This window comes from Pleurodeles waltl, chromosome 10 (genome assembly GCF_031143425.1).
Source record: "Pleurodeles waltl isolate 20211129_DDA chromosome 10, aPleWal1.hap1.20221129, whole genome shotgun sequence".
NCBI classification, from domain to species: domain Eukaryota; kingdom Metazoa; phylum Chordata; class Amphibia; order Caudata; family Salamandridae; genus Pleurodeles; species Pleurodeles waltl.
The window spans coordinates 762487655-762515588 of record NC_090449.1 but is presented as its reverse complement, the minus strand read 5'-3'; the positions used below and the strand labels follow the sequence as shown (position 1 = coordinate 762515588).

Below are 27934 nucleotides of genomic sequence, written 5' to 3'. Positions count from 1 at the left end.
CAATTTTTTATTTCAATAATAGTGAATAATAAAATATTATTCACTATTAGTATAATGAAAATGTGAATATGCTCTCCTGAGGTACGTAAAAATGCTTTTAAATGCATGTTGTTTGCGGGCTTGCAGGTGAGAGTTTTCTGTGAGAGTGTGTGTATTTAAGTGTGAATTAGTGTGTATGTGTAAGTATGTGTCTGTGAGTGGAAGTGAAAGGATGTGTGATGTCGCTTCCGCTACACCTGACATTCTGGTGAATTGACGCAAATGCTGACCGGTACTGTGAAAAACGTGCTCTGCGAAAAACGTGACCTGCCTGCAGTCTGAACTCCAGCTCTCTTCACAATGACAAATAGTCTAATAAATCAAACCCAATAGTTGTTTGTACCCAAGTGTTCTGAACTTACATATTTGAAAGTGCTTTTAGAAACTGGAGTTTTGGTGAAATTAATAAAATATTTGCCTAAGATCACACAATTTAAGTGGCAAAGTGGTGATTTATACAGAATTTTTGTTTCACTTTGTACAAATCAGCCACTAAATCAGTATATCTATTTGTCTTTCATTATGTTAACGCTTTGCTTTATCTAGTGCAAACTCAACCCGAAGGTACTGAAGCACTTTATATGAGCTCAAATTACATTAGACAAGGTAACATTTTTTTTTTTTTTTAGGCACATGGGAGATTAAGGCCCTGATTAATACTTTTTTTGCGCCGCATTACCCTAATTTTTTGACACAAAAGCAGCGCAAACTTACAAAAAATAATTTTAATTTGTAAGTTTGCATCGCTTTTGCAGCAAAAAAAGTATAAATCAGGGCCTAAGTCATTTGTCCAAAATCACAGATGTTCAGCCAACGCAGAGAATTGAACCTGGTTCCCGAGTTCCAAAGTCAGCAGCTCTGGCGGTAAAAGCACATCCAGTGCAGAGGAAGGGTGGCAGGCTGAAGCCAGTATGCGTGAGAGCTGTATTTTTTGGCCTATTACAGAAATAGTGATAAAACTGCACCTAAATACACCAATTTTTGAAAGTTTGCCCGAGGGAAGGTCGGGCTTGCTCGTCTCACTCGCTTGCGCTATACATTCATTGCTCTTAGGCCCCCACCATTTTCAAATTTCACCAGCCGCCACCGGCTCCTGAGCTAGAGAGAGTATTTTTTTTTAGGGCCAACGACAAACACACATCCGGTCTCTTCAACAACTGAAAAACGTCAGAAATAGTGCACACCATATAGCGAAGTGTTTTATTATAAATATATTAACAGCCAGAACTGGAGGGTCTTTGTTTACTCTCTCAGCGTGAGCTGCTGCCACTCCTGTCTGTCTGCCCTCCTCCCGGGCGTTCTTCATTAAAGACCTCCTAAGGTTTCACTCAGTTTATAAATCTTCTCACGGTGCCTCTTTGTGTGTTCTCTCAAGATGAGCAGCTGACCTTCAGATCTTTGGCCCAGGAAGGTGGCCTTGATGCGTATCCTGCTTTCTCTGCCACTGCTTGTTTCCGAAATGGTTGTTGTAAAACGTGGTGCAAAAGGCGAACCTTCTAGGAAAGAGTAAATAGTTAAACCAACTGGTGTATTTAAAGGAGTTTTTCTACATCAAATAAAGTTGGGTTGCATACCACAATCTTTTATTCGAAATACTTTGTTTGGTAACTGCAAATGGGAAAATATGCATTGGAGTCGATCAACCTGCGTTTTCTAGAGCAAAAGTACATATCATGCAACAATGAATCTCAAAAATATGATTACTACACTAAAGTGTTTTATTGACCTAATGTGTTTAAATATGTTAAATCAAAGCTCTAGCTTGACATTTTTCACTGGATCCAGTGCGATTCCAATGTGGATAACACCGTTGAATTAAATCTACAGAACCGTATGCCCGCATAACAGATGTAATGTCAAATACAAATAAAGAGCTGTTAAAAAACTGAGTTTAAATTAAACACATAACATTACTGTCCCATTACAATTCATCATTTCAAAACGAAGATTTGAGCATGAACAGAGCAACAGGCCCATATTTATACTTTTTGACACAAACCAGTGCCGGCACTGGTTTGCGTCAAAAATGTACTGCCGGCTAACATCATTCCTACACACCATGGGGGCACCTTATTTAACGATTGACGTTAGCCAGCGATGCCGGCTGGTCAGAGTAAAAAAAAAAAAAAGAATCAAATCAGGCAGCGCCGGCGTATGGAAGAATGGGGGGTTGTGTGTCAAAAAATGGTGCAAGTCAGGTTTGAGTTAAAAATCATGGCTCAAACCGGACTTGCACCATTTTTTGACACACAACCCCCATTGAAATGACTCGTGCCTTAGCAAAGACAGGATTCAAGCCCCCTGTCTCCTGGGCATGGTCATTGGGCACAGTGGCATGCAGGGGGGGCCCAAATTAGGCCCCCCTATGCCACTTAAAAAAATTAAAAAATTATACTTACCTCAACTTACCTGTACTTACCTGGGATGGGTCCCCCCATCCATGGGTGTCCTCCTGGGGTGGGCGAGGGTGGCAAGGGGTGTCCCTGGGGTCAGGAAAGGGCACCTTTGGACTGCTTCCATGGTCAGAGACCATGGAAGTGAGCCCACAGGTCCCTTAACGCCTGCCCTCACCCAGGCGTTAAAAAACGGAGCACATCAGGCTGTGTGCCGTTTTTTAAGGCCCGCCCCCTTCTGTGCGTCAAAATTGACACAGGAGCATAAATAAGGGGCACAGGCCTTAAAGTCATTTTTTGAACAGGAAAGCCTACCTTGCATGTCATTAACGCAAGGCGGTTTCCAGCATCCAAAAAATGACACACACGAAGATTTTTTGACGTCCGCGGGGTCGGGTGTCAGAGTTTAAATATGGGGCAAGGTTTCGCCGAATGTGCGTCAAAATGTTTGATGCACATTCGGCGCAAACAGAGTATAAATATGCCTTTTAATGTTTTCTGAACCATTGGCAGATGAGTTGTTTGTACAGCGCACACTTCTAAACGCTACCAAACTGTGCTAAAAGAAAGTTGCACCCTTCATCCGCAGCAGACTGGATACACCTGCAAGCAGTGCCCTGTGGGCCTGGGATGGGCACAGGGAGTGGTCAAATGCCCAGTGTGGAGTGCGGTTGGAGGACGTATGGCAGGTTGTAGGCTAAACACAGCCACCACAAATTAGCTATAAGGGTGGGGAGACTGGATGTGGTTGATGCTCCCTCTTCGTGGGGTCCTCCAATTTGCCCTCTGTGCTGTGTGGCTCTGTTCATGTAAAACATGAGCCTACAGGTTGAAGGAATGGTTTGAATGGTTTTCTTTATGAGGCTGTGTTTGACAAGCAGCATGGCCTGAGCCTCACAAACCCCTCAGATGTCCGAGGGAGTTGACACAATCCACATCTTCCTAACCCATGTGATGGCCTTGAATAGATCAGTCTGGCTACCTTGAAACGAGGAAGCAATTTTATTTACATTAATACAGGTGACATGCCTGAGCTGCCTGGCTCTCGCCTCTCTAATCAATAACCCATCACTCAGTTACTGCCTACCTTCTTTTAGTGCAAAAAGTACAGAAATGTACCAATAAAAGATGCTTCTTGATCTCGTTAACTGAGGATTCTGAATGTCAAGGAAACATGCCTTCTGACAGGGTTCTGTCTTTTTCCCTCTGGAACCGGTCTCATACTCATTTGGACTTTGCGAGGTACCTTTGAAGCAACATCTGTGAGGGATGCCCTGCAATGAATAGGACACGCTGCTGATGTACTCGAAGCTAAGAGAAAGCCTAAGACCAGAGGACACCCATAAAATGGCTGCCCTTGTACAGAAGATGAGGAGCTAGACTGTACTGAGCAAGAGTAAATGGCTTAGCTAATTGGGTTACAGAAACTAGGCCAAGCTAATAAAACAAGCATGGAAGAATGACGCAAGAAGAGAGACTGCCATGGACTCACAGTGAGCTCCAACCTTGCTATCTTGACTGAACCCGCAACTGAACCAAGTGCATCATGCGAGTGTTGACAACAAGATGGCCTCAACAAAGGACTGTGAATGCTGATCAGCGTGGACTACAACCTTGACTTGACCTTCGTATTCCTATCTTGAGCCTATTAGTCTACACCAGAGCACGACCGATTGATGGATACAGTATGTGGCATGGGGAGTTCTACTGGACTTCCAAGGGTAGCATTCTCTTTTGTTCTTGAGCTTGAGGAACACTACCCCCTGCATTCAAGGCTATTGGAAATCCTCCCATCATGTGGGCCTAGTCATGTACATTTAATGCCATTTAAACCACCATCCTATGGTTCTCTCGTTATTACAGTTAAAAATATTTTAGTACCCAATCTGCATCCTACTCCACATTTACTTGGGATGCACATGGTCTACTGAGGACCTCCGACACCTGGAAAAAATAATGGTGTCTGACCATTTCGAAGAAAAACGCAACTAAAGTACATGTACTCCCCCGAAAGCTAACCATAAGGTGTTAGCTGTTTTTTTCAGCTCCTCTTGTGACTGTGAATTTTAACTAAGATTAGTTTAAGGAATGACTATTACTCTTGACTGTGATGGTTTTTTAGCATAGGTGTGGGTCGTGGAACCTTAGATCGGACCCACTTTGCTATCCTGTCTGAGAACAATGGAATGGGGAAGGTGGGAGGAAAGGCAGCTAGCATTTGCTACATTGCATCCCCCCAGGATGCCACCTAAACTCTGTTGTCTAGAGAAGGATCTTGGGCTCATGATAAACAGAAAAAGACCATTATGGTACCGAAAATGTCCAACATATTCTCAATCCTTACTCAGATGAGAACATGGCCCACAGGCTGTAATGTTAGAATGATTATGTTGCCATAGGGCAAATCAATGCTTAAAGCCATTACTCAGCAGCAGAGTTGCTAGAGCCTTATGGTACTCTTGTTGATCTTTGTTTCAACAAACATACCATTCCTTTTCTTGACAACCAATTTATTTCATAAAATATAACTTAAACTAGACATTGACCGTTATTTTGTGTGACTACTTTCATCTGAGTTACAACAATACTACCATCTCTGGAGTATGCCCAGATTGCTGGCCAAAGCTATCATTCTGGAGCTTCGAGAGAGTAGTCACCATACCCAACTAGAGTGCAATGGCGCCAAAAGGCCCTCGCAGACCAATAGTAAACAACAATTTTCATCACAAGTAATGAGATCAAACTTTGGCTGTGCAAGGGCCAGGAGAGAAGAAATTACACAACTACAAACTCCAAATCAAATTAGAGACGAGTTTGTTTTATACCTGTGGGCACTGAGCTAATAAAATGTTATTTACATTCCAGGGTCTGTTACCTCGAACCTTACAGCCATGGATACAGAACAGTGGAAGTCAACAAAGCTTGTATTTGAAAAGTACACCAAAACAGTTTTCAGCAAAATGTAGAATACGAATTACAAAGGTAGAGTAACACAACAGCAGATATGAAGTACAAAAGTGAGCGTGGGGTCTGGTGTGAGGAAAGATGTAAGGTAAGGTGTATAATTACGGTTACTGTACGGAAAAGGATTAAGAATGAGATACATGTTAGAGATGGGGGTGAGAGGTTTGCAGGGGTGTAGCCAGGCATTCTCAACTGGCTGGGCTCAGACAGAAAGTGGTTGTGCTAAAACTGGGGTGTGGAGATTCTACCATAGTATTTCTGAATGAACCCTGGGGCATTTTACATACCAGTGGGCTAGTACCACTAGACAAAAGAAAATAACATGCAACAAGGCATTTTGTACATTAAACCAAAAGAGATTTCCAGAGAAGTCTTAAAGCAGCTTGGATTAGGAAAATAGTTCAAACTATGGAAAACGGTGCATTAGAAAGTATACTGGAACAGAAACACTGGTCATCACTGGATCTAATATAACGACATTTACAAGTGGGTACTCTATATTAATAAATACTAGCATTGCAGTCACTCCATGTGGTGAATGGCATGACTCTGGAAAGAAGGCAATGTTCGATTCTATACTGGTCTAATAGGAAGTGAAATATTAGATAACCCTTTAGGAGACAATGGCAGGGCATACCTGTGGCATCTTGCTTCTGCCAATGTCATAGAAGTTGTATGTTCCAAACTCCTGAAAGAGGGTTGACAGATTGTGCTGAGACAGTTGGTGAAACGGAGGCTGGAGTCCTGTTATTTGAATATATTTGTATCTTTCGGACCACAGCTGTGTTCTCTTCGTGTGCATTGAACCGGCTGCACTATTGTAGCCACACCTGTGCCAGGGTTGGGATTCAGCTCTGGCGACCTGGTGCTTGGGAACCTGAGAGCTGAAACTGTGCAGGGTGTCTGAGAGGGGAAGAACCAGGTTTACCTTTTCATGGATGCTGCTGTTCGGGCAGCACTTTGGAACAATCACTGCCTCACGTTAAATCTCAGCCTGTGACTCTCACAGTTTGCTTTTCTACTGTCCCTCAGACTTGCTTCAATGGAGCGGGTTCATCGACCCTTAGGCCTGGCCCAATTCAGCACCTACCTTTCTCTGCCCATGGGGACTGAGTCAGGGTAATACTAGTCTAAGGGGTTGGGTTAATGTTAGAGTAAGGGATGCAGTAAGGGAAGGGGTTAGGGTTAGATTTAGGATTGAGGGAAAGCATAGGGTTGATGTAATGGATGTAGTTAATCGTAGGTCAGGTTCAAGATTAGAATAATGGACAGTGTAAAAGATAGTGTAAGAAAAGGTGCAGAAGAAAAGATGCCTGGGAAGGGCAGGAGGAGGTGTGTCCCTTTCTATAAAATGCAGGAGCCGCCTTGTTCTAAGGAAAAAACTGTGTAGTGAGAGTTAATGAGAAAGCAACAGTTAGAGGTGCACTGACCCTTAACCAAAGCCAGGTGTACAATTTACAAAGGTAGTGATAAAAAAAAATCGACTTTCTTTTGCGTCTATAATTTTGTATTTTGCATAGACAAGCATATTAACCGTGGCTGCCAAACCTTGCCATATATGTGAACTAGTACGCGAAAATATAACACATGTTTATGTATATGCCTCTTACTTAAGGCAAGAACACATTACTTGAAGCTAACTTGATTCACACAGTAAACAGGAGTATGCACAGACCGAAGAGCAAATCATGGTTAAATTAGTTGATCAAATGGACCTGAGTTTTGAAAATTAAAACTGCGGCGACGATTAACCTATAAAATGAGGGCCCGCCAGTGTTTTGACATCCATTGGCCCTAGAATGTCTCTCAATCCAGGCACCGGAAAGCGAGAGATAAGTGGAATTTGCAGCAACATTTTATAAAGAAAGTTGCACCAATCACGTGCCGAGGTGCCTGGCAGAGGGGGCACATCCAATCCCTGCTAAAAGACAGCAGGCTGATGAATCAGGGTGTTGCATTTAAATACCACGCATCCATAAACCGACACAAGTTTTCTACTGCAGTCTTGAAGCATTGCGAACAACAGGAGTTAAATCTGATGGGCCACAGATCTAGGCAGAGGCTCGTTTAATGCTTTGATTCATCTATCGGGGATTTCATCGAAGCTTCCGTGACATTTACCTGCAGCCAGGGATGCTTCCTCACCCTTCCTCTCCTGCCCAGTCAGAGCCTGAAGGAAGGGCGCATAAATCTAGTTTCCCGAGACTGATTTTATTCGCAGCTTTTACAACCATCCACTAAACTATGTCAGGAGTTGTGAGCACTCACAGTAAGACAGACTATTTACTAGGAAGTCGAATGTACGCCAAAGAAATAACACAATTACTAGGATAAACAGCTAGTATTACAACTAGGACAGCTGCCTAAATAATGAAAGTTAAAATCGCTTTAATTGCCTGGATGCATATGATATTCTAAACTCACTTCCGCTCTACAAATAACATGAGTTAGTTCATTTTGATAAAAACACACACAATTTTTCAGATCCACACTAAATTATTCGTTGCCTTGAAACGTTTCTTGTTTTATGGCATGGCATTTATTTATATTAATCAAAAGTACCGAACGTGTTTAAGTATTCTCATCTTCGGACCAGGATAAATTAGACAGGTAAGAAGTGAGTGTACACATAATAACCACTTTTTTAGATACTTTAGATTTCGATAACAGACATGCATGATTGCCTGTGCCAATTATTCCATAATCAATTTCTTCTAAAAACTATTGCTTAAAACAACTCTGAAAATATAAGGGACCACTTATGGTCGAAAAACATTCCTCAGGGAATAAACATTGCACCCATTACGTTTGGTAATGCTCTTTCTGAGGGCTATTCTATCTAACTGCATTTTTCTAATTTTTTGACGATTCTCAGGTGGTCAGACTAGTTCCCAAACTCCTTAAAACAATTGGTCCTGCACGCTGCCAGATGCCACCATCAGATTTGGAAATTACTTTGTCACTGCCCAGAAGGGATGGAGCAGAGCGGCATACAGGCACCACTCCTGTGCACCGACATCAGTTTCTATCTTTTTTTCTTCCATGCTTTCTGACAAGGAGCAGCTGTGACAAATTAGAGATGACAGTGTACCAAGCACATTGAATTGGTTCCTTTTTAGTTGGTGCAAGAGCCAGGCAGGAGGGAGATTAGAAATCTGCGATTAGAGTTACTGCCAGAAAGACCGTCACTTAGTAACCTGTTCTTCTGATGGATTATTTTACATGCAGATTCCTGCACTTTAGAATAGATACCTTAACAGCACCTTCCAAAAGGTGGAGGGTCTGATTAGTGGACTCAAACCAAAATGTTCTGCAGCATAGAGCAAGCAAAATGGCCCACTCTGCTGGCCTGGCTTTCAAGACATTAGTGCTTGCTGAATGGGTGCACTGACACCCATGTTCCACCACCCCTGTCCCCCTCCTTGCTAATGCGGTCGTCGCAGCCTTAGCTCTGGTGAAATGGGCCCATGGGCTGTCAGGAGGCTCCTTCTTGGCTACAGAGTTGCCCACCTTTATGAGTAAGATGATCCACCTAGACAGAGTCCTCTTCAGTTCCATCTTTCCTGATTTGGCAGCTGCAAACCCCAAAAAGAGCTGATCAATGAACACAATACTCTTATGTGTTAAAGTAGAAGTTTAAAGCTCTTTAGGGAATCAAGCTGATGGAGCCTATTTTATTAGGGATGAGGTGGAGAGAAAAATGCTGTAAGAGTGATGAACTGTCCCATGTGCAAGGGCAATACTCTATTTGGCGGAAAGGTGGCATGGGTCCTCAGAACCAGTTTATCCGGAAAGACAGTAGAGCACAGAGGTTGCAATGATAGAGTCTAGAATTCACTAACACAGCACATAGACGAGATAGCAATAAAAAAAAGTGTCTTAACGGTCAGAAGCAACAAGAAAAAGCTGTACATGGGCTCAAATGGTATGCACATGAGAAACGTGAGGGCCAAATTAAGGTCCCACTGAGACATGACAAAGGGTTTTGGGAGAACATATGTCAGACCTTTCAGAAAATGACCTACAGAATGTGATCTGTAGCGATAAGGCTGGTCTGGGAAACAAACAAAGGACGACATGTAAACTTTTACTATGCACACTGTTAGGCCTGACTGCCTTAGGGTGGTCTTCATCTCCAACTTTTGGCAACCTCCTCTACTTTTCTGACCTTGCTTTTGTGGGCTTTAAGACTATGTGCACTTTACCACTACTAACCAGTGCTAAAGTGCTTGTGCTCTCTCCCCTAAACATGGTAACATTAGCTTTATCCCAATTGACATTTATAATTTACTTATAAGTCCATAGTAAAGTGTGCTACATGTGCCCAGGGCATATAAATTAAATGCTACTTGTCGGCCTGCAACACTGATTGTGCCACCCACTTAAGTAGCCCTCTAACCATGTCTCAGGCCTGCCATTGCACAGACTGTGTGCAGTTTTACACTGCCATATCGACCTGACAAAATAAGCCTTTTGCCAGGCCCAAACCTTCCTTTTTTATACATATATGCAGGGGCGGCTCCTTCGTTATGGAGAAGGAGTGTCGCCTCACTGGCTGTGCCAGAAGCAGAAAAATAAAACAATAGTTTACTATCGTTTTTTTCTGCTTCTGGCACAGCCAGCAGTGCAGGGAGGAATGGGGCTGGGCTACGGGAGGTGGGGAGAGCGCACCTAAGTGCACATGTGTGTTTGGCTGGCCTTGTCTCTGTCCTAACAACCCTTCCCCCTGTCCCTCCCCTTGAGTTATGCTGCAGCCCCGGCCGCATATACGTAACCCCTAAGGTAGGCCCTGGACAACACAGAAGGCAGGGTGCAATGTATCTGAAAGGCAGGACATGTACTTTTACATTTTACATGTCCTGGTAGTGAAAAACTCCCAAACTCGTTTTAACTATAACAAGTCCTATCCATAGGATAACATTAGGATTATGGTATTACATCTCATAAGTGTAATTCACAATCTGGAAGAGATATGTTTTTCGAGTTTGGTGTCTTTGTACTTACAATTTCAAATCACAACTTATGGTTATGTCATATTTTAAATTGCAGTTCTGAAAATGCCACTTTTAGAAAGTTGGCATTCCATTATTTTATCCATTTGGTGCCTGCTGTCTGCCTCTGTTCAGTCTGGGGTGGGAGACAGCTGGACTTTGTTTATTCCCTATAGACAGCCACACACAAGGGGAGTTTAGGTGTGACTTGATTGGCCATCCTAGGGGGGAGGGATACTTACACCTGTATAGGCTGCCTCCTGTCCACACACAAATGGCTGCATACCCTCTTGTGGTGAGTCTGCAACCAGGACAGAAAGGGATGCCTCTCCCACTTCAAAGGCACAACTGCGTATAAGTTCAGTACACTTCTGGACCGGTGGATACTCTGCCGGCCACGCGCTTGATCCCATCTTCTCCTCAAGCGCCCACGTCACCTTCAACCATACCACCGTACTCCACTGGACCGACCACCACTGCATCCACTTCACCTACAAGAAACACACTGAGCACCACCGCACCCAACAACCACCCCGCAAAAGCTGGAGCAAAGTTACGGAAGACCAGCTTACCAACGCCCTCGTCCAGAACCCACCCCCTGGCTCCACCGACCCAGACACCGCCGCCAACAACCTCACCCTGCGGATCAACAACTGCGCCAACACCCTCGACCCACTCAAAAACCCCACCGACAACCAAGCCAGAAGAAAAGCCACCTGGTTCACCGACGAGCTCCTAAATTCCAAATGCAACTGTCGGAAGCTAAAAAAGGAATGGCTCCTCAAACGCACACCTGACAGCCTCACAGCCCACAAGGACGCCACCCGCAAGCACCACCAACTCATCAGACAAGCCAAACGATCCCACTTCAAAGACCGCCTGGACAATAACGCACACGACAGCAAAGTGCTCATCAGCATCGTGAAAGAACTCCCCAACCCCAGCGCCAACATCAACGACAACCCTCCATCCCAAGAACTCTGCAACGCACTGTCCACCTTCTTCCACCGGAAGATCACCGACAACCACGACAGTTTTGACGCCACTCCCACGCCAGACCCCACCCCCGAACACTCCACCTGTGCAAACCACCTGACCTCCTGGACCAACGTGAACGACACAGAGACACGCAAGATCATGAACTCCATCCACTCAGGATCTCCGTCAGACCCCTGCCCCCACCACATATACAACAAAGCCGACTCCACCATCGCCCCCCAACTACGGAAGGACATCAACATCTCCTTCGAAACAGCAACATTCCCTGAAAAATGGAAACACGACGAAATCCGCGCCCTCCCCAAGAAGCCCAAAGCAGACCCAAACGACCTCAAGAACTTCCAACCCATCTCCCTACTCCCCTTTCCAGCAAAGGTGATTGAAAAAATCATCAACACACAACTAACCAGCCACCTCGAAGACAACGGCATCCTAGACCCCTACCAGTCCGGCTTCAGACGAAACCACAGCACCGAAACCGCCCTTCTCGCCGCCACAGACGACATCAGATGCCAAATGGACAACGGCGAAACATCAGCCCTCATCCTCCTGGACCTATCTGCCGCCTTCGACACAGTCTGCCACCACACCCTGGAATCACGCCTCCACAAAATCGGAATTCAAGGAAAACCCTCGACTGGATCGCCTCATTCCTCTCCAGCAGAACCCAGAGAGTCCGCCTCCCCCCCTTCCGCTCCGAAGCCACCAACATCATCTGCGGCGTCCCCCAAGGCTCATCCCTCAGCCCGACGCTGTTCAACATCTACATGGCCCCCCTCGCACAAGTGGCCCGACAACACAACCTCAACATTCTCACCTACGCCGACGACACCCAGCTCATCCTCTCACTCACTAAAGACCCGCGCACCGCCAAAACCAACCTCCATGAGGGAATAAAATCCATCGCCGAATGGATGAGAAACAGCTGTCTGAAACTGAACTCGGACAAGACGGAGGTCCTCATCCTCGGATCCACCCCCTCCGCCTGGGACGACTCCTGGTGGCCCACAGCACTAGGAACCCCACCAACACCGACCGACCACGCTCGCAACCTGGGCTTCATCCTCGACTACTCCCTCACCTTGTCTAAACAGGTCAACGCCGTCTCCTCCTCCTGCTACAACACACTCCGCATGCTCCGCAGAATCTACAAGTGGATCCCGACAGAAACAAGAAGAACAGTGACACAGGCCCTCGTCAGCAGCAGGCTGGACTATGGCAACGCACTCTACACAGGCATCCCAGCAAAAGACCTACTACGCCTCCAACGCATCCAAAACGCCTCTGCCCGACTGATCCTCAACGTACCCCGCCACAGCCACATCTCCCACCACCTGAGAAACCTTCACTGGCTCCCCGTGGACAAAAGGATCACTTTTAAGCTTCTTACCCACGCTCACAAAGCGCTCCACGACACCGGACCAGCCTACCTAAACAACAGACTCAGCTTCTACACCCCCACCTGTCAGCCTCGCTCCTCTAACCTCGCCGTCGTCCCCCGCATCCGGCAGCAGATCCTTCTCATACCTCACCGCCAAAACCTGGAAAACCCTCCCCACCAACCTACGACAGACTCAAGACCTACTCACCTTCAGAAGACTCCTCAAGACCTGGCTCTTCGACCAGTAACACCAGCTCCCACCCCCCCCAGCGACTTGAAACCCTCACGGGTACGTAGTGCACTTTATAAATCCAATGATTGATTGATTGATTGATTGAACTGCCCATTACGGCTACCGATATCTGCATGCCAGGAGTCATGAGTAGCCCCTGAATTGGTGGGATGCCAAAAGCACCCCTAGGGTGTGCGTCACAGGGAGGTTGTCTTTAAATCTCTTCAGCGCAAAGTCAGCCTACTCCCCTAAAATTCTAGTGATGTCACAGGGCATGCCCATCTGGGATGCTCAGACATCCCTTGAAAATCCAGTGGCATGTATCCAAATGTGCCACTTTGAGACTGCACTGATACCAATGGTGCGACTTCACAGGTATTGAGGCCAACACATAAGACATACTTCAACGCACCCCGCCCATCCTAGATGGTCTGGGTAAAGTTTGTCCATATGTCTTATGGAACTGCTGATACAATCGATATCGATGGCCTTGTCACACAGGGTGTTGGTATATCGGCCCAGAAGACAGACCACATTCAGAGATCATAAGATTAGGCTAGCTGAAGCAAATAATTTCTTCCCAAAAACATTGATACTTTTGATCCCTTGCACTTGGGTTAACCTAAGTGGTTAAAACTTGCACCATGGGCCTTTCCCAACTCAGGTGGTGGGTAAGGAATGTTGGATCACAAGTGGCTGGTCTATGTAGCCTAGCCACAGGAAGACTGACTGAAGGGGCTGTGCTTAATTCCTCTAAATGGCTGTCAGAGAATCCATAAGTGAGTCATTGAAGGGCAACATTGGTTCTGTAGAGGCCAGCCCCAGCTGATGAATTTCAGTTGATGCATTGGATTTTGGTTCTACAGTGGGCAGGTGTAGGTCAAGGGCTTCTGCTGTCCTAAGTAGTACCACTAAGAAGCACTTTCTTTGGTTGTTGGACCAGGTGAGGATTACAACTTGGTTTCTGGAAAGGTATCCAACCCACTAGCATTTTGTGAGTCTTAATAGAGCCCTGCATCAGTCTGACAAAGGGTATCTGCCTCTTTATAGTCATTGTGGGGAATGTTTTGAAGCTCTTGAACTATGTCCGAATTGGCTGAACAGGGCCTCCAGCCTATGATAGTACTGACCTTGTGGAAGCGGCTGGGGTTTGGGTTCCAGCGTAGTTGGTTGCACCTTCGTTATCTCATAGTACTTCATAGACCTGGAGAAGGCTGCTGTTGCTTCCAAGCTGGAGACAAGCTTCAGGATTGATCTGGCATGGGCATCTTCAAAGTAGGAAGGGTCGCCGGCCCAGAAGGGACTGGCATGGGTATTGGGGCCAAGGTAGAAGTCTGAACCTGTGTCAGCAAGGGGCTGGTACTGGGTGCAACAGGGTCAGTCCAATCTGGGGAGGGACTCACTAATGCAAGTGTGACTAGTAGCCTCTATGCCTCTGGGGAGCCTGAAGGCACTCCAAAGGGAGTCAGTAGCATCTAGAACATTTGCAGCATGATTTCCTTAAAAGCTTCTATCGGATGTAGAGTCAAGGACAGCCCACAATATTTTGAGTGCGCCGGGACCAAACTCAGTATCGGCTCATAGTCAGAAGATGCTAGAGGAGAAAGGTCCTCAGTCTGCAATAGCACAGCTTCTTGCTTGTCTTTGAGTTGTAACAGGGGTCAAATCACACCTGGCCTTCTTTTGCTTGTGACACGTTTTGGACGTTGACTTCCTTTGTGACTTCAAACTGGACTGGCATTTGGGGTTGAGAAAGATCCTGCAATCTGGAGCAGGAAAAACTCTGCAAATTGGAATAGCAGCAGAACGGCTGCTTCTAACACAACTTAGTCTTGGGCTCCCTCTGCATATAATTTTGCTTCCCATTCTCTGATCTCCTTTTCAAGTTGTGGCTGGAACCCAGAGGCAAAAGTCATGACAGACTGTGACTGAAATCTGCTTCCTGCAGTCGAGGCATAGCATTTTGGCAGAAAGACTTACATCATCCCTAGCACACTGTTGTAAAATTTGAAACTATCAGAAGTCCAACAATTATGGGAATAGAGCTCCGGGTGGAAAGAAAGTAACAGACATCAGTGCGCAGGGGTGGCGCCTATATACGTCTTTGTTCTGTCACTAGTGGAGGTGGGGGGCAGCAATGAGGTTGCCACGTAGTCCAACAGTGCCACCTAGTGGTGTGCGGGAGCAATTACTTTATAAACTTACGGATGCAGTCCAGCATCTGGGAATATTCTGAAGCGTATAGGGTGACCACCTGGCACTGAGGCAAATTCTGGACAGGACTGTAAAAACTCAAGACAAAGGGTCAAAATTCAGGACAAAGGGTCAAAATTCAGGACAAAAATTCAACAAATGTCAGTTTTACAGACACACAGAAGAGAGGCCATGCCTCAATATGTTGTCAGTGCATTTAATTACTCTTTTTTAACATAGCATTATTTAATCACTGTGGTGTTTTTGTGATTGCCTCCTGGTATGCTACATTCAGGTGTCACATTACGTCCTTGTTCAGTTGTAAATAAATGCCCTTCGGTACTGCGGCAAGGCCATCGCCCTTACCCAAATTTACCCAATCTTTCTTGAAGAGAAAGTAACAGCAAAGTTTTGATTATGTTTCTGAACATTTTAAAAACCCTCGCAAACAGTTTGGGAAACATTAAGGTAATTAACCTTATGCTAGTTTAAACAAATTAAACAAAAACATCTGGCTTGCCCCAACTGCCCATGGACTTTCATCCTAAAAAGAAAAATTAAAGAGGCAGGGCAGATGGTGTGGGCGACAGTCTCACACCTAATGTCAGGATGTGAGGTACCCACAACTTGTCTGTAGTTTCACAGCACTAGAGTGTATGTCCGGGACTCTACATTTATCTCAGAAATGGGAGCCCGGACTACCAATCAAAGATAATAAAAGAGGAGGATGAAATCAAGATCAAATGGGAGATCCAAGGTAAGTGATTCAAAGGGTTGTTGCTAAGAACTGGATAAATAAGGAAGAGAAGAACAAGGTGGGACAATTCCTAAAATGAGACAAGATGGGTCCACCAAGACTATCGGATGGTAGTGGGTACCTGGGGATTTGTCTCTGCACACAGTAGAGAAACAGAATATGCACTGTCAAGTGGTTGAACAAGCAACCCCCATCCACCTAGGCAAACTCTTTTGGTGCAATGGTCCGCTGTTCGTGCTTGTGAGGGGTGAGCAGGGGCCAGATTTGCTGTGTATCAAAAAAGAGCAAAGTCAAATGTCAGGCTCTGTCTTCGGTGGGAACCTAGTGTTTACTTTTCTTTCTCTGACTTCAAAGTGAGAGGAATTATGTGACAATCTTGCTGGATACTGGGGTTAGGAAAGAGTTTTTTCTATCACAGGGCAATATTTAAATAAACCAGAACATATCAGAATTAGGAGTACAAATGAAGCACATTTTTGTTAACTCTGAACTGTGCTGGAAACAAATATCTTTCTATGATTAAAACAAATCATTGCATTAGGTGATGCAATTTCCACACATCGTCTGTGCACAGCATAGTTTGATTTGAAAAACTGTATACCTGTGCAAATGTAATGGTCACTTCAATCAAAAATGTGTTGCCTGTAATGGCAGTGTGTTACCACACCATGCATACGCCACTCCACTCTGCACCACTCCACACCACTGCACCCTACTCTGTATCACCCCACTTTACATCACTCCATGCCACTGCATTGCACTCTACTCCATTCTGAACCACTCCACAATAAGCCACTGCACTCTATGCTACTTCACACTATACCTCCCTACTCTACTCTACTCTGTACCAGTCTACACTATGCCAATGCACTTTATGCCTCTCTACACCACTGCGCTCTGCTACTCTGCACGCTATACCACTCCAGTCTGGGCAACACCAATCTAATCCACACAACTCCACTCTATGTCACTCTGCAACACTGCACTGTACGCCACTGCACTCTAAGCTAATACACTCTATGCTAGTGCACTTTACTCTGTAACACTAAACTCTATGCCACTGCACTCGACATCAATACATTGTACGTCACTCTAATCTACTCTGCACCTCTGCACTCAATGCCACTTTACTCTATGCCATCACACTCTATGCCACTCTATGCAACTCCACTCTAAGCCACTTCACTCTACTGTGAACCACTCTACTTTACGCCACTGCACTCTGTGCCACTGCATTCTATGCCACTGCACTCTACCCTGCACCTCTCCACTCTAAGCCACTTCACTCTACAGTGAAACAATCTACTTTATGCCACTGCACTCTACCCTGCACCTCTCCACTCTATGCTACTGCACTCTACTCTGAAACAATCTACTCTACAGCACTGCACTCTATGCCACTCTGACCGCTGCACTCTAGTTCAATGCACTCTACACCACTGCACGCTGACACTCAACTCTGCAACACTGCACTGGCCGCCACTATCTTTTACACCACTCTACTCTGTATTACTACATTCTGCACCAATACGCTCTATTCCACTGCAATCTATGCCACCCCACACTGCCCTATGCCACTGCAGTCTACACCAGTGCACTCTAAACAACTTCACTGTATGCCACCACCCTTTATTCTGCACCACTGTACTATATGCCACTGTTCTCTGTACCACTCTACACCACTGCACTGACACTCTACTCTGCACTCTACACCACTCTACTCTGTACTACTGCATTCTATGTCACTGCACTGTGCATCACTGCACTCCACGCCACTGCACTCTAGGCACTATTCTCTACTCTGCACCACTCTATGCCACTGCACTCTATGCCACATGAGTCTACTCTGCACTGACACTGCACCACTCTGCATTACTGCACTCTGCCACTCTATTGTATGCGACTCTCCTCCACTGCACTCTATGCTACTCTACCCCATGCCACTCTATGCCACTGCACTTTGCGCCAATGCACTCTAAACAACTGCCTTGTGCGCCACTGCCCTCTACTCTGCACCACTGTCCTCTACACCACTTCTCTCTGTGCCACGGTACTCCACTCTACATCACTGCACTGACACTCTACTCTGCAACATGGAACTCTCTGTCACTGTACTGTGCACCAATCTACTCTGAACTACTGCATTCTACACCACTGCACTCTATGCCACTCTACTCTGCATCACTCCACTCGACTGCACTCTACAGCACTATATTCTACTCTGCAATGCACCACTGTACACTAGGCCACTGCACTCTCTGCCACGCGAGTCTACTCTATAATCTATGCCACTGCACCACTCTACACTACTGCACTCTCTGCCACTCTATTGTATGCCACTCTACTCCACTGCACTCTATGCCACTCATCTCTGTCCCATGCCACTCCATGCCATTGCACTCGAAACCACAGCATTCTTCGCCAATGCACTCTAAACAACTGCACTGTACCCCACTGCACTGTACTCTGCAACACTGGGCTCTATGCCACTGCTCCTATGCCACCCTACTCCACTCCACACCACTATGCCACTAACTTTTAGCCCTGCTCAACAGCAACCACTCTGGTGTACAACATGGCTAAAACATATTAGCAAAGCCAATAACTCTTGCATAGACTAGACCTATTGGCTTTGAGAATGTTTGTTAGTACTATGAGGTACCAAGGTCCAAGAAAATTTTTTGAATGTGTAAGTCCTTATTTTAAACATGCATTTGATGCATCGTCAGGGGTAGTAAGCGCGATATAAATACAATTACATTATAATATAGGCTGCTACAAAATGCGCGAATACATTTCGGTTAAATAAAAAAACGTGCTTCTCAAATACAGATTTGAATAATATACAGTTTATACCTAGTGCTAACATTTTTTATAACACTCCATTAAAACCACACACTCCACAGCTCACCTTGGAACACCATTACAGTACCTCTCTAAAAGAAAATATCTTTGCCATCAGAAAGCTTCAGGTGACTCCTTTGATTAAAGTCAATGCAGGTTTTCAAGCCCCTTTGCATTTGCAGATTTACCAGTTGCCCACATTTGCATTTCTTTAGGGAAGGAGACAACCTGGCAAGAAGGTCTGTTTCTTATCTGTCTGCTCCTCCCTCCCTCAGAGCATAAGACTCCCTGCCTTTCAAACTAGCTGTGGAAACTCATCTGGTCAAAATTTCGCCCTGCCGTCCACTGTCCTTTTGGTGAGAGGCTAAAATTACAGACAAATGCCGTCTGTTAAGCCTTTCATCATGTACAACGGACACTAGGGCGAAATTACAGGCAGTCCGTGAAATTTACGGATGGGTGGTCACCCTATATGAATCTGGTGTTAGAAGTATTCATCAGAAATTAACATACTTAGCAGTTAGACTTGTAATATTATTTATACGAGAGCAGCCAGGTTACCCCGACAGGGGGAAATATAAATGATACTGTAGTGGATCAATTTAGAAGTTAGCACTAAATGTACAGGCTATGTTTTTTTAATTTCACATATGAAGTTGGTCAGAAGAACCTCGAGTGGTTATCAGCAGCACATCAAAATTTTATTTCAATCTGATTGGGATATTTATATAAAAATAAGAATTTGCCTGAAATCCACTTATGCCAATTCCAATTATGAAAAAATGAAACAAACAAAAATAAAATAAAGAAGATAAATTCTAAATGCATAACAAAGTTGTTTCAAAATTTCCCAATTTTAGAGGAAAAAAGTCTGAAAAATACAAATCTTCAGAAAATACAGTAGCAGCTGTACACTGCCGCTTTGTCGAAATCTGCAACAAAGCTTGCCCATAATCACATTGATGGAGACTGACAGATGCAAGAAAGACTAGTGCACCCTTTAATTAGTTACTTTCTCTTTACTGATTACACAGTACTTCACTTTTATAACATGTATTCATGCAATATTATTCAATTCTGAAATTAGGTATGCAAAATAATGAGTTCGGGCTATTTTCTGTATAAATTACGACAGTTTTCCAAATTTAAATTAGAGGTTGGAAATATCCTCATTGCTAATGCTAGGTTAGTGATGGTGCTCTTGCACCACCACCCTTATCAACACAGGCCATCTATTTTACAGCACTGCATTATCACACCAGCTATAAGAATGCTATAATTAATTTACCTCAGAAAAGTCATTATCTTCAGCCCTGCGTACAGCAGACTCTGCCATCCAGTTCCTCAGAATGTACCTAGGATTAGTGTCTGAAATAAAAAAACAGGCAAAGTTTTTCACATATTGTTATAAATAAACTCAACCCAAACGTATTTTTTTGCATGCTCTAAACGCTATTAGAGAATGAGGTTGAAAAAGCACTATTGTTTAAAAGACACACACACACACACTATATATATATATATATATATATATATATATATCTCTATCTCCATCCTACTGGCGGTTGCCAGTAGGCAGTTATAGTTAGGGCCTAGTTTCCATAGAAAAATCGTTTTTTGACTTTGCTATATCTTTGGTGCCCTTTAATGAATCTTTCTGAAATTCCCCCCAAAAAAGTGTGCCCAAGGGTCTTGTTGTACATGGAAAGTTTCGGGGTGATCCGTCAAGCAGGGGCAGAGAAAAAGGGAGGGTCAAAAAAGTGTGTTTCCCATTTTAACCACGACTACAGACTGAACTGATGGACGGAATTAGACCAAATTTAGCAGAAGGGTACCTTTTGGTCCACAAAGCACACTTTTTATTTGGTGTAAGTCCATTCAGTAGTTTGTGAGATATGTGATGAAAAACAAATTTGTATTTCTGGGTACAGCCTAAGCACAGACCTCATGGTGGAATCTGATTGGCTGCCAGCACGTCAATCAGGAAGTGCTGGCAGCCATCTTGGGACCAATATACATGAGAGCTTCCCACTGAAATGCATTGTCGTGAATGGCAGGTTTTGAGGGTCACAAAAAGGAGAACAAAAGGGTGATAACAGATTTTAGTTACAATATAATAATTTGTTGAAAGTGCCATACTAATTTTAGGAATTGTGGTGTGTTCGAAGGTGATTTTACCCTGTGAAAAACCCTTTTACTGGGATTTCATGAATCATGGTTTCTCATGATTTTCCCATAGATTTGATGGATGGTGCTCCAGAAGATAAAATGAAAGCATATTTTCTGTAAAATCACAATATATTTCTCAGGTTTATGAGAATGAAGTCTGACATTCTCAGTAAAACATGTACTTCCAATAGGTTCAGCCTGTCATTTGATTCCCTTGTGTTCTACGGCAGCCTTCCAAAGTGTTCTAAAGAACAACTAGAGAGCTAACTGTAGGAGGCTGGCCTGGCTTGTAGTGGGTACCAAGGGGTACTTACACTCTGTACCAGGTCCAGTTATCCCTTATTAGTGTAGAAGAGGTGTTTCTAGCAGCTTAGACTGGTAGAAGGTAGCTATAGCTGAGCAGCTTAGGCTGAACTAGGAGACATGCAAAGCTCCTACTATACCACTGGTGTCATATGCACAATATCATAAGAAAACACAATACACAGATATACTAAAAATAAAGGTACTTTATTTTTATGACAATATGCCAAAAGTATCTCAGTGAGTACCCTCAGTATGAGGATACCAAATATACACAAGATATTTGTACACAATACCAAAAATATGCAGTAATAGCAATAGAAAGTAATGCAAGCAATGTATAGTCACATTAGATTGCAATAGGAGCACACAGGTATAGGGGCAACACAAACCATATACTCCAAAAGTGGAATGCGAATAACGTATGGACCCCAAACCTATGTGAGCTTGTAGAGGGTCGCTGGGACTGTAAGAAAACAGTGAGGGTTAGAAAAATAGCCCACCCCAAGACCCTCACCAGAGAGCACAGAAGTCGTGATAGGGGAATTCTGCAAGAAAGAACAACACCAGCAATGCAACCAAAGTGGATTTCCGGACGAGAGTACCTGTGGAACAAGGGGACCAAGTCCAAGAGTCGCGACAAAGTCGGGATTGGGCAGATGCCCAGGAAATGCCAGCGGAGGCTGCAAAGAAGCTGCCACCGGATGGTAGAAGCTGTGGATTCTGCAAGAACGAAGAGGGCTAGAAACTTTCCCTTTGGAGGATGGATGTCCCACGTCGTGAAGAAGCTTGCAGAGGTGTTCCCACGCAGAAAGACCGCAAACAAGCCTTGCTAGCTGCAAGGGTCGCGGTTAGGGTTTTTGGATGCTGCTGTGGCCCAGGAGGGACCAGGATGTCGCCACTTGCGTGAGGAGACAGAGGGGGCGCCCAGCAAGATAGGGAGCCCTCACAGAAGCAGGCAGCACCCGCAGAAGTGCTGGAACAGGCACTACGAAGAGGAGTGAACCGGAGCTCACCCGAAGTCACAAAAGAAGATCCCACGACGCCGGAGGACAACTCAGGAGGTTGTGCACTGCAGGTTAGCGTGTCGGGACCCAGGCTTGGCTGTGCACAAAGGAAATCCTGGAAGAGTGCACAGGAGCCGGAGCAGCTGCAAATCATGCGGTACCCAGCAATGCAATCTAGAGTGGGGAGGCAAGGACTTACCTCCACCAAACTTGGACTGAAGAGTCACTGGACTGTGGAAGTCACTTGGACAGAGTTGCTGAGTTCCAGGGACCACGCTCGTCGTGCTGAGAGGGGACCCAGAGGACCGGTGATGCAGTCTTTTGTTGCCTGCAGTTGCAGGGGGAAGATTCCGTCGACCCACTGGAGATTTCTTCAGAGCTTCTAGCGCAGAGAGGAGGCAGACTACCCCCACAGCATGCACCACCAGGAAAACAGTCGAGAAGGCGGCAGAATCAGCGATACAAGGTTGCAGTAGTCGTCTTTGCTACTTTGTTGCGGTTTTGCAGGCGTCCAGAGCAGTCAGCGGTCGATTCCTTGGCAGAAGGTGACGAGAGAGATGCAGAGGAACTCTGATGAGCTCTTGCATTCGTTATCTAAAGAATTCCCCAAAGCAGAGACCCTAAATAGCCAGAAAAGGAGGTTTGGCTACTTAGGAGAGAGGATAGGCTAGCAACACCTGAAGGAGCCTATCAGAAGGAGTCTCTGACGTCACCTGCTGGCACTGGCCACTCAGAGCAGTCCAGTGTGCCAGCAGCACCTCTATTTCCAAGATGGCAGAGGCCTGGAGCACACTGGAGGAGCTCTGGGCATCTCCCCTGGGAGGTGCAGGTCAGGGGAGTGGTCACTCCCCTTTCCTTTGTCCAGTTTCGCGCCAGAGCAGGGCTCGGGGATCCCTGAACCGGTGTAGACTGGCTTATGCAGAGATGGGCACCATCTGTGCCCATCAAAGCATTTCCAGAGGCTGGGGGAGGCTACTCCTCCCCAGCACTGACACCTTTTTCCAAATGGAGAGGGTGTAACACCCTCTCTCTGAGGAAGTCCTTTGTTCTGCCTTCCTGGGCCAAGCCTGGCTGGACCCCAGGAGGGCAGAAACCTGTCTGAGGGGTTGGCAGCAGCAGCAGCTGCAGTGAAACCCCGGGAAAGGTAGTTTGGCAGTACCCGGGTCTGTGCTAGAGACTCGAGGGATCACGGAATTGTCTCCCCAATGCCAGGATGGCATTGGGGTGGCAATTCCATGATCTTAGACATGTTACATGGCCATGTTCTGAGTTACCATTGTGACGCTATACATAGGTAGTGACCTATGTATAGTGCACGCGTGTAATGGTGTCCCCGCACTCACAAAGTCCGGGGAATTTGTCCTGAACAATGTGGGGGCACCTTGGCTAGTGCCAGGGTGCCCACACACTAAGTAACTTAGCACCCAACCTTTACTAGGTAAAGGTTAGACATATAGGTGACTTATAAGTCACTTAAGTGCAGTGGTAAATGGCTGTGAAATAACGTGGACGTTATTTCACTCACGCTGCAGTGGCAGGCCTGTGTAAGAATTGTCAGAGCTCCCTATGGGTGGCAAAAGAAATGCCGCAGCCCATAGGGATCTCCTAGAACCCCAATACCCTGGGTACCTCAGTACCATATACTAGGGAATTATAAGGGTGTTCCAGTATGCCAATGTGAATTGGTGAATTTGGTCACTAGCCTGTTAGTGACAATTTGGAAAGCAAAGAGAGAGCATAACCACTGAGGTTAGCAGAGCCTCAGTAAGACAGTTAGGCATCACACAGGGAACACATACATATAGGCCACAAACTTATGAGCACTGGGGTCCTGGCTAGCAGGGTCCCAGTGACACATAACAAACGTACTGAAGACATAGGGTTTTCACTATGAGCACTGGGCCCTGGCTAGCAGGATCCCAGTGAGACAGTGAAAACACCCTGACATATACTCATAAACAGGCCAAAAGTGGGGGTAACAAGGCTAGAAAGAGGTTACTTTCTCACACTAACAGTCTTACTTATGACAAACGTGTGGCACACCTGAACCATCCTGATTGGATCAAACTGGCAAAGCATAAAACATGTAATTTAGAAAGGAACAAAATGAGGGGATGCGTTCTGACATAGAAATTATGGTAAGTGCTGTAGAAAGAAAAATTAGGACATGCTTTAAGTGAGTTCACAAATATCTTTCTCTTCTTTTTCATAAAAAAATTCTGACATGCGGATTGAAACATGCACATTCAACCCCAGCAGCAGACTTCCAGTTAACTCCCTGGTGATCAGCAGCTTACAGTGTTCTAATGAGCAATTAGAGTGCTAAAATTCTGAATTTATGCCAAAAATGTGGCTCATCTGAATGCCATCTTGATGGATTTGAAGTGGAAAACTGAAATCATTTTCAACTGAGGATACTGCTGTAAACAAGGAAATTAGGGAGCTTCGTGACGAATAAGTCTCCCAAGCTGGTCACCAAAAAAAAAAGAGCCCAAATGCAGCACACATATCACCCAAATGTAGCCCAAGTATAGCCCATTGACAGAACAAAACATGTATTTTTTTTTGTTTTTTTGCAGTTTTATATAGCACAGACTTTACCCAAGGGTACTGGATTGCTTTACGTGAGTATCAGTTACATTACACAAGGACACATTCATTTTGGTACATAAAGATAGCAAATAATTTTAAAGTGCTTTATCGCTATTTGAGAACTCAGAAAGTATGTCCTCATTTTAGTTTTTTAGAGTACTAACAATAATTTCTATTGGAGTAAGGCCCTCGTTTTTATAATTCCTAAAGGAAATCCATTAGGTATTACAGTTTTGATTACATCAAGGATATGTCATGCGTCACACACTTTTGTAATAAATATAGAATTTTACCAATCTAGTTGTTCATTAGAATATTGTTGGGAGGCAGATGTCAGTGGCACAGACTCACGATAATTGAGAGCAGGGAGGAGGGTGCAGAGGCAACAAGTTGACCATGCTGGGCAGGTGGTAGGGGCAGTACAACGGACCATGGAGGGCAAGTGAAAGAGGGTAGGGGCAATAAACCAACTGTGCAGGACAGGCAAGAGAGGCTGTGGCAATATAACAGACTATTGAGGGCAGAAGGAAGAGGCAGTGGCAGTACAACCATACGTGCCAACAGACCCGGTTCAGGCAGGAAACTTCCAATGTTTTTCAGCCCAAAAGGGCTTTATTTTACCTGCCTAAAATCTCCTCTTTTTCAATGTAAGTCAATGGGAAAAATATATTCCCCATGTGTTTTTTTCCCCCTCAAAATCTCCCTTTTACCAAGTTCAAAATGTTTGCAAGTATTATACATTAGATCACTGAGGGCAGGATAAATGGGGTAGCAGCTCGGAATTGGATAACAGACGGCAGGAGGCGGTTGGGCAAGGGCTACAAATTAACCTTACAGGGCAAGCGTCCGGGGTTGCACCAGCACATAACACACAGGGCAAGCCGAATGGCACTGCAGCACACCAGACAATGGAAAGCAATAGGGAGGGGACAGGACAACAGAGAGCAGAGAGGAAAGAGGCAAGGGCAGCAAGCTGACCATACCTGACAGACAAGGGCAGGAGGGAGGGGGCTGGTCCATGGACTTGAACAACAGAGGGTAGGGAAGAGGTGGATGGGGCAGCAAGATAACTGCTCAGGGCAGATGGGAAGAGCAATGGCAGAACAACAGCTATACAGGGCTGTATTGAGGCAGCAGGGGCATGGACTTGGACAATGGATGGCAAGGAGGAGGGGAGGCAGAAGCAGCAAGCTTTGGTGGGGCAGCAGAATGCCAGGCCAGACCCTGCATCCAGCCCCCTCCTTACCCTTCCACTGTGTATTGCGATGGGCATCTTAACGTTAAAAAAACCTAGATATTCACTGAAAAAAACAAAGGTTACAGGGGCCATAGAAATTCAGCTGTTATAGTTGAAATTATTTCAAGTAACTATAACTCGCGCCCGCCCCATTCACTGCTAATTACCCCAGTTATTACATCACTCATGACATCTTCTTTGACATCATTGATAAGATCACTGTAACATTTGCAGTAAAAATATTGAAGAGATAACTGTGTATGGCGGGGGCGCAAGTTATAGTTACCTTAGGGCACAAGTTACAGTTACTTAAAATAGCTCTGCCTATAACAGCTGAAATTCTATGACTTGTGCGTGTGAAATCTGAACCTAACTATAACGTCCCTGTAACCTTTGTTTTTTTAGTGAATATATATATTTGCATATTTATACACACACACTCGGCCAGACATACACTCTTAACGACTGCCCTGTTTAGTTTGCTCTTCCAGTTTAATCAGTGGACTACTGTGTGTGCCACCCCCCCCCCCCCCCCCCCCCCAACACTCCCAATCACTTCTAGAGGCGCCACTTGCTAGAGAAAGCATGTTTCTGGGGACCCAGTTGGAGGTGTTCCACCCTAATATCAACTCCAAAATATCAAGCAACCAAATATCGACAATGTAAGTGTATGTAGGTAAGTATAGGTTTGCTCTACTTAACTCTACAATACAGTCTTGCCACGTTTCCCAGGTCCATGCGTGATGTGCTGCTCCAGTCCAGCTTTTCTTTGAATTCTCGGACTTGCAGGCTTTTTCAGCCCAGAAAAGACCCAGACTGGATCGTCACATCATGCACAGAGCTGGGAATCTTGGCAGCTATGAAGGTATAAATCTTGAAGGTATGTAGAAATTTAGTTAAGAACAACAAATCTTTACTTATTTATATACACTTAACTTCTGCATGTTTTGGCAGCACGATGTTTCTGTAATCAATGTTTCAGCATACAACTCAGCTGGAGGAGGAACAGGGAGACATGCTGATGTGCCGCAGTGGAATAGGTCAGGTGACTGAAGGTACAAGGACCAACAAATGAAAACAGTATAGTTAAGTAATAGATAGCAGAGAGAAAAGCAGGCAGATACATTTTTTTATAGGTCTGGGAAGATATATTGCGTTGGAATTCTGCATGATCATTGTAAGGTGGTTTGGTTACAAAGCATTTGGGGCTGAAGCGAATCAGTTGTCGGGTCTACGATTATGGTGTGTGTGCGATTATGTTATAAATTGATCAATGTAGGGGGGCCGCGTGGACTCTGGACCGAGAAGAATGGCGTTCCGTTGTATTTGTGAGGAGCTCTAATGGGCCGATGGTTCTCTTTACCCATTAGCAGAAGTTGATTGACATGCATTAGTTCTTTTGCGTGTTCTTGGGAAAAGCTATAGATAAAACTAGAGAAAATGGAGGTGAGTGCTAAAGAGGGTTTCCAAGAAGGAAACCTTGTCAGGGGCTTCGGCAGCCAGCTGATATAAACTTGATGTCAACGGCGTGGCCACAAACCAGTTGCTCATGGGCTAACGTGGAAAAAGAGGCGACCACAGCTGGTGTGACAAGACTTGATTCTGTATCAATTTAAATATTAAAATCCAGCACCTGACGAACACAAAAGGACACAAACAAACAAAAAAGACACCATAAAAGTCTGAAATACCTTTAGCAAATTGCCCCCCTTTGCCGTAGGGACGAAATGCAGCCACTAATGTAATAACACATGGGTCAGGGAGCATACACCTATGAAATGCTTTGTGGACTAGGGAATCCGACAGAATTAATCATCTCAAGAAAGGGGAGTA

The 27934-nt window shown here is 45.1% G+C and overlaps 1 protein-coding gene across 1 annotated transcript in view; it reads right to left on the bottom strand.

Annotated features, from left to right (window-relative positions):
• Nucleotides 1-1225: 1225 nt before the first annotated feature.
• The window catches only part of LOC138262453 (protein adenylyltransferase SelO-like), a gene marked incomplete at its 5' end in the record, with an annotated part of 306692 nt that continues 279983 nt past the window's right edge, over nt 1226-27934 (bottom strand). The window contains 2 exons of the mRNA XM_069212347.1: nt 1226-1535; nt 20082-20161. Of these exons, the coding sequence (XP_069068448.1) occupies nt 1410-1535; nt 20082-20161 (206 nt within the window). The remainder of the gene's footprint in view (nt 1536-20081; nt 20162-27934) is intronic.